The sequence below is a fragment of the Bremia lactucae genome, linkage group LG8 (genome assembly GCF_004359215.1).
Source record: "Bremia lactucae strain SF5 linkage group LG8, whole genome shotgun sequence".
Classification (NCBI taxonomy): Eukaryota; Oomycota; class Peronosporomycetes; order Peronosporales; family Peronosporaceae; genus Bremia; species Bremia lactucae.
The window spans coordinates 1,935,453-1,942,205 of NC_090617.1; the positions used below are offsets into that span (position 1 = coordinate 1,935,453).

At 44.8% G+C, this 6,753-nt stretch overlaps 3 protein-coding genes across 3 annotated transcripts; 2 read left to right on the forward strand and 1 right to left on the reverse strand.

The window, feature by feature from the left end:
- Window positions 1-2: 2 nt before the first annotated feature.
- On the forward strand, window positions 3-941 carry CCR75_007591 (uncharacterized protein; the record flags this gene model as incomplete). Its single annotated transcript, XM_067965649.1, has 1 exon — window positions 3-941. The coding sequence occupies one exon, from the start codon at window positions 3-5 to the stop codon at window positions 939-941; it is 939 nt and encodes a 312-aa protein (XP_067822728.1).
- An 831-nt stretch (window positions 942-1,772) lies between these two features.
- CCR75_007592 (uncharacterized protein) lies at window positions 1,773-1,958 on the reverse strand (the record flags this gene model as incomplete). The annotated part of the gene is made up of 1 exon (XM_067965650.1): window positions 1,773-1,958. One exon carries the CDS (start codon window positions 1,956-1,958, stop codon window positions 1,773-1,775), a length of 186 nt encoding a protein of 61 aa, XP_067822649.1.
- Window positions 1,959-2,410: 452 nt separating this feature from the next.
- On the forward strand, window positions 2,411-4,427 carry CCR75_007593 (uncharacterized protein). Its single transcript, XM_067965651.1, has 4 exons — window positions 2,411-3,360; window positions 3,428-3,538; window positions 3,608-3,938; window positions 4,014-4,427. Exons 1-4 carry the CDS (start codon window positions 2,553-2,555, stop codon window positions 4,306-4,308), a joined length of 1,545 nt encoding a protein of 514 aa, XP_067822454.1. The 5' UTR covers window positions 2,411-2,552; the 3' UTR covers window positions 4,309-4,427.
- Window positions 4,428-6,753: the final 2,326 nt, after the last annotated feature.

Below are 6,753 nucleotides of genomic sequence, written 5' to 3' on the forward strand. Positions count from 1 at the left end.
CGATGAAGCTCTTTCTCTCAATCACAACCGTGGCAATTGCACATGGCCACGCCCGTGGAGATGACTCGCTTCACTACGACAAGATCGATAATCAAACATTGGGGGCACCGGACCCCGTAAAGGTTCTGGACTTTAACTGGGACGCTCCCTGCACTGCCGAGGCTTCTGGCAGCGGCGACAGCGACGTCTGTGACAAAATCTGCTCGAGGGACTACAACCCCGTGTGTGGATCGGACGGTGTGACGTACTCCAACGAATGCGCGTTTAGCATTGCGCAGTGCAAAATTGTCTCGCTTCGATTAGTAGAAGCAGGCGAATGCGCGGGAGCGTCGTCCTCGAAATCCTTGGAGTCGGACAACACCGACGCAAGCTGCCCCGACGCGTGCCTCGACGTATACGACCCCGTGAGCGACGAGACGGGAGCAATATTTCCGAACGAGTGCTACATGCGAATGGCCAAGTGTACGGCCTCTACGAAGAAATTGCCCATCGTAGAGAAGTCTACGGCGGCACAAGACCAGTCGTCCTATGCACGTAATAAGGTGGAGGATAGTGCAGTGGACTCTGCCCGCAAGGAGGATGCGGTAAAGCGTAGCAATGGTATCTTAAAGGCTGCCAACACCACAAAGGTATCGAATGGGACGGAAAAAGAGCTCCTAGCCACGGATAGCACTTGGAGTGGTGTCGAGGACGACTGCATGGACAATGTTGCAAGCAAAAATACTTCTTTGAAAGCCTGCAACGATAGTTGCTTGGACCTCTACTCGCCCGTGTGCGGCTCGAACGGGGTCATGTATTCAAATGTTTGCCAACTCGAACTTGCTGCTTGCAAGGAACCAGATACGGGGCTGATTCAGGTCAGCGAGGACGTTTGCACTGGCCTATCGACAACTGCAGTGCAGGAGCAAATTGGCGATCCATCCGAGGTGACTTCTGAATAAGTGTCACGTTGAGGCTTGGAGAGACGATTTATAAGAATTTTATTTGCCGCTTTTTTTTTTCGAGTTGTCGAGATAAATTTGTAGCTATGGTAGTACTTAATTAGGAAAACTTCACCGGCAATATGTAGCTCGTCCACGACAAAAAACAATTGTCGCGCTAATTATGAGAAGCCGTATGGCACTTTTTTTCGGCCCAAGCGTGGAAGCAAAGGTGGGCTAATAAAAGCAAGGATGCAAGTCCTGCTGTACTTCATTTTAGTCTCATTCCAAAAAAAATATAAGCAGATAAAGCACTTGATAAATGTAAATAAGGTCTTTTTGTGAGATTAAGGGTCGACACACAGACAAACAAATTTTAATATTTTGCTTTAATCTTCATTTTGCTATGCCGTAAATTGCAAGGAAAGCAAAGAAAGCCAGATTGACTTGATATTTGTAATTGCTCGCTTTCCCCTAATTTTAACATATTCCCGCTTTATCTTATGTATAAAACTATAACCGGAGGAATCACGCTGGCAGCGACAAGAAATTTCAACGCTCTCTCGTGGCGAGATACAGAATTTGTTCGTAGCAGTGACCATTGCGAGCTCTTCATGTATTGGTAGCAAGAAAATCATGAAACCCGGTATAGACCATTTTATACACTGAGTATTAAAAAAATTGCGGAAAGAGGTGGCAGCATCAAATAACATTATGCGAATCACCGTTATTCTGCACTATCATCTTATTTCGTTGCGAGGCAGCATTAAATTGTCAAAGTTACTGAAGCTATCTTTTCGGAGTAATAATTCTTTGTTACACAATAGTGCATTTACATAAGGAATTTATAGCTCACCGAAATGCTATGCCTACATTTAACAACGCAGCAACAAGCATACGACGAAGATCCTTTGGTGCGTTCAATTTTACATGAAGCGTATGCAGATCGATCAGAGAATTGTAGTCTATTGTAACGTCATTGAAGGTCTCCACACTAATATGAGTAGCATCATCTCGATCAATAAAAATTTTAAACATGAAGATTTTAGTTGTACCCACTCTAAAGACCATCGCATCTACAGACTCTTTGGAAGAGATAAACGCAGCGGTGAGTTGAGATTGGATTTTACTCTAGCAAGTGAAAAAAATTGGACTTTTCTACAAACGAAGAAAAGAACAGAGTGTATCTTGCGAAAAAAACAGATAGTTGTGAATGACCACCGTGCAACATGAAGTGAACAAGGACGAGCAAGCGGCAAAGCTGTGCCTGCGGCATCCAAGCAGGAAAAAAATACATTCCGCCATCTCCACATTAAAAAGGTTGATTTTCTGCTTCATACAACCCCTTCGAATACGTAATGGGAGCTAGAGAGTTGTTGTACGGGCAGGTTTCTTCACCAATAAGTTAACAGCAGTCGTATTGTGAAATGCTCTGAGATATAAGAAAAAAAAAGAAGAAGAATCGGTGGAGCACAACGTTCATGTGACCCACCTACTTTAATGTATTCAACACTACAGCTTGCGTGGTATACGTAAATTACGGTTTTAAGATACGCACTGTTTGGTATCCGTTTTACGATGGCAAAGCTCGATAAGCGGGCGTGAATAAGCACTGTGGGCATCACGAACAGTATGTCTAATAGCTCCGACTGTCGTGTGATCCGCACACGCTTTGACTCGTGTGAGGAGAGCCACAGAGTGCATTTGGTGCCTCCTTCGTCCGCAGATCGCTCGCCGCTCAAGTCATGGCGCAACTTACCGAGTCCAATCGATCACCACACACCGCGTAGCCTTCAATACGAGGCCGGAGCAACTGAAACACAGGCGTGGAAACTGAAAAGGACCAAGAAACGCACCATCAATCACGTGACACTCGGTTTCATTGCGTACTTTGCCGTGGCCGCCGGACCATTTGGTATCGAGGATGCCGTGCGTGCCGCTGGCGCGTACCCAGTCTTATTGGCGGTAGTCATACTACCTTTTACATGGGGATTGCCTCAAGCTCTTATGACAGCTGAACTAAGTTCTATGATTGATGAAAATGGCGGCTACATTTTGTGGGTGCGTCGCGGATTGGGCCAGTACGCCGGTTGGGTCAATGCCTTTAATAGTATCGCTAGTAATGTATGCGACTTGCCGACGTACCCCGTGCTATTCTGCAGCTATGTTGAAGCGTTTTTGGCTTCGGGCTATGGCTACACGCTCTCCAGCATCGAGCAGTGGTTGGTCAAATGCGTGGCGCTGCTTCTTGTTTTCACGTCAAATGTCGTTGGCATGCGCGTAGTGGCACTCGCCTCTGTGCTCATGTCCCTCTTCGTACTAGCACCATTTCTACTCGAGCCGTTGTCTATCAAAACATTTAATTTCGCGACGTGGGGCAGCGTTTCTCCTCACCTTGACTGGTCCTTGTTTCTCTCGACAATCTTGTGGAATTACCAAGGTACGTCATATGCCGCAGGATGGGGTCATGTGGTACACATGATTTACCACAAGTTTTGATTTTTTAGGATGGGACTCCCTCGGGTGCGTCGCCGGCGAAGTTAAGGATGGCGGCAGAACGTACCCTATTGCCATTGTCATCGCCATGGGGTTGATTACAATTAATTATGCGTTTCCAGGTTTGTGTAATTACTTACTAGCTTGACTAATGGCCATATAATAGCATTTAAATTCAATCTCGTGTGCAGTTGGGGCTGGGATCATGGTGCAGTCAGATTACTCGCAATGGCATGAAGGCTCGCTTGAAACCATAGCAATGACCGTTGCTCCATATTTGGGTGTCTGGGTGGGAATGGCGGCCGTCGTTGCGACGTTGGGCGAATTTAATGTCGTGATGGCGTGTAGCTCACGTGCATTGTGGGCGACGGCAGACTACAAGATGCTGCCTGCTTTCCTCACATATGAGTGGAGACGCTTTGGAACGCCAGTTGCCGCCGTTGCCATTCAAACTCTAACGACAGGTGTATTGATGAACTTTTCGTTCGAATTTCTTGTCGTACTGGACACTTTTTTTAACAAGTACGTAAAACTTTGCGATTATACCTTGTAAGGGATGCAGTTGAGATGTTCTGATCAATTATATTGCACCCATAGCCTCACGTTGTTACTCGAGTTTTCTGCCTTCTTACGTCTCAAGTACGTTGAGAAAAACACACTTCGTCCATTTGAGGTACCGTTCGGTAACACAGGCGCTTGGGGGATCACGGTACCAAAGATTTTGGTTCTTGTGGGCGTCCTTGTTGCCCAGAAGCGTCACGTATGGTTGGCTTGCGGTCTATTTAACGTAGCTGTGTCCGGCGCTTACTTGGTCTGGCGCCATTTCCAGCCAAGCCCTTTGGCCACGTGCGAGTCTTCGTCTACTGCTTATGGCACGGGCCAACTGTCTTAGCATTAATAAACTCATTCTATTAAATTAGATTGTAATTGAAAATTTTAAAGCAGCTGCTATATGAAGAAACGAATCTCGTAAATCATTTGATTTGTTCTGCTAAAAAATTTAAACTTAAAGGGGCTCATTATACTCAGCTTTCGAAATTTTTATTCTCGACAAGGAGTTATTGATTTGGAGATTGATCATTTTTAATTTTTTTGTAATTAGTCAAACACACAAGGGATAAAATCCCTCACAAAGGGATAATAACCCTTACTGATGATACAGGCATAACCTTTTTGGCAAAATATGATAGACGTACTCAAGAGAAGGCATTCAACATGTAATAAATAGTCTATTACGATTGATCAATAGTGAGTGATAAGAGTCTTTTTCAAGGGCTGTGCAGTGATCGATAAGAGTTAGAAGCATTTGGAGGCACATACGCTTAGGCACTAGCTGCCGTGTGATTCGAATCGTCAATCCCTTGAGCCAGAACTAGATATACCATTTGATTTTACTTCTTCAGTACAAGCTGACCTATACTAATAAAAGTGAAAGAAGTAACTTCGGATACTTCAGGTGAGTGCAGAGAAGGTTTATAAGATGCTAAGCGTGGCTTGTTAGGTATCAGCAACGGGCTTAAAATCGACACAACTTACGAAGTATCATGTATATTGGGCGAAAGAGTGAATCTCACGCTTTTTCTGATCAAAAATCGGGAGCTGTGCCCGAACACTGTAATCGGCAAGTGGCGGCTTAACCTTTTGTCTGATTGGGTCTGAAAGGCGTCATACGACCCAAATGCGAATGAGACGTGAAGCTGGAGTCCAGAATTGGCATGTCCGTCCTAGTTGGACATGCCAAACTCTACTTTCATCGCATACTTATCCACGCGACGTGCTTCGATAGCATCGTCAAGTTCGACGAACCATCGCAATAAGGGTCACCTTTAAGTGCCTTGTGCTTGAAGATGTCTAACTTCAAGCCTTCGGGTCGTCGCACGTGCTATAGCCCGGCAGCAGCATGTGATGCTGCTGTTCCAACAGTTTAACTGTTGAGGACATTTTTCTCTCAGCAAGTCTGCCTGTTGAGAGCCTTGCTGATGAAGCAAGATTACTTTTTTCAAGCCGCGTCGAGTCCATGTTGGGTGAATTCGGCGATATCAGCATGACGATTGGTTTTGGGCGAATAACATTGCGCTGACAGCTGGCCCGTCTACGGTCAAACTTACCCGCGAAACCGGTTCCTATTCGATGTCACTCAAATGAGTGAGCCTCTCCCACGTATCGTATATACTTTTGGCGTGGTGCAAAAGCTCTCTTGTTGTTATTCACATGTTCGGGTTGGATGGGACGAATATGGTCTTTAGACGGATCACGAAGTATTTCTATGCAACGGGGCACCGCTCGAAGGAATAGTATCAGTACTAGCCCACCTGCACTGATGACAGTGAAGGTGAAGTGCCTTGATATTCTAAGTACGACGTGCAGAGGAATATTCTAAGTAGCCAATCTGTCTTAGCTACTAAAATCAATACGAAAGACTTAAGTATAGGGAATAATTAAAACTTTTTCAATGTGTTGAGTCCTACGGAACCATCTTCAATCTACTGACTTTGATAAGTTATTATCAAACTATGTTTATCGCCTCCTTGAGCACCGCCCAATCGTGTCTAGTAACGATTGGCGGGGTTGATTTACACTAATATCAACCAATCAACAGAACTATTGTCTTATTGCGTCAGCATTGCCAAATTTAGCAATATTTTTGAAACTATTAAGTCAAATTAATAAAAGATAATAACTATTTTCTTCTTTCATTAATCTCCTCGTGAAGCACATAATATTCATCATTGATATATAAAAACAAATTATTTATATGACAAGACACCCCGATACACCAATTTCCCTAAACTAATAGTCCCTGTAGTGAATAATGTAGAGTGACAGAAAATACTCTCTGTAAATTAGCAATTATTCGTTTTATTTTCATTCCAACATTTAATTGCGCAAGGTATCGAAACCCGTGCAAGAAGCCGGAGAAGCCGCAAAGCGGACAGCTACACGGATCAGTGTAGCTGCTAGTGATGCAAATGGGTCAGGATACCCTACTGCATTTATAGTCGGGGTGGCTATTCTGCTACTCCAATTTTAGGCGACTAGTGCGAGTCGACGTCACCGTCCGACTCGGTCCCCACTGTGAAGGCCTCCAGTTTTGCCCGGAGTCGCGTCCGTAAAACTTACAAGTTCTGACATGACCATCAAAGAGGTCATATCCAAAAAAAATAACTCGTTATATTTTTTGGTGTGGAGTCATATTGTGATAGCTCCACAGATGCTGGACGTTCCGGGTCTTATTCGACAGGACGACGAGACCCATCCCCTTCATATTAGCGTCCATCCGGCGCTCGTAGAAGGTTTGCAGGCTCTCAAATTCTCGCGCATCTCGGAAGATATGCGC

Excerpts from the sequence above, each read along its gene's own strand:
- CCR75_007593 (XM_067965651.1), top strand. The coding sequence starts at position 2,553 with ATGTCTAATAGCTCCGACTGTCGTGTGATCCGCACACGCTTTGACTCG. Across the intron at positions 3,361-3,427 it reads AATCTTGTGGAATTACCAAG|GATGGGACTCCCTCGGGTGC; the intron begins GTACGTCATATG and ends TTGATTTTTTAG. Across the intron at positions 3,939-4,013 it reads CTGGACACTTTTTTTAACAA|CCTCACGTTGTTACTCGAGT; the intron begins GTACGTAAAACT and ends TTGCACCCATAG.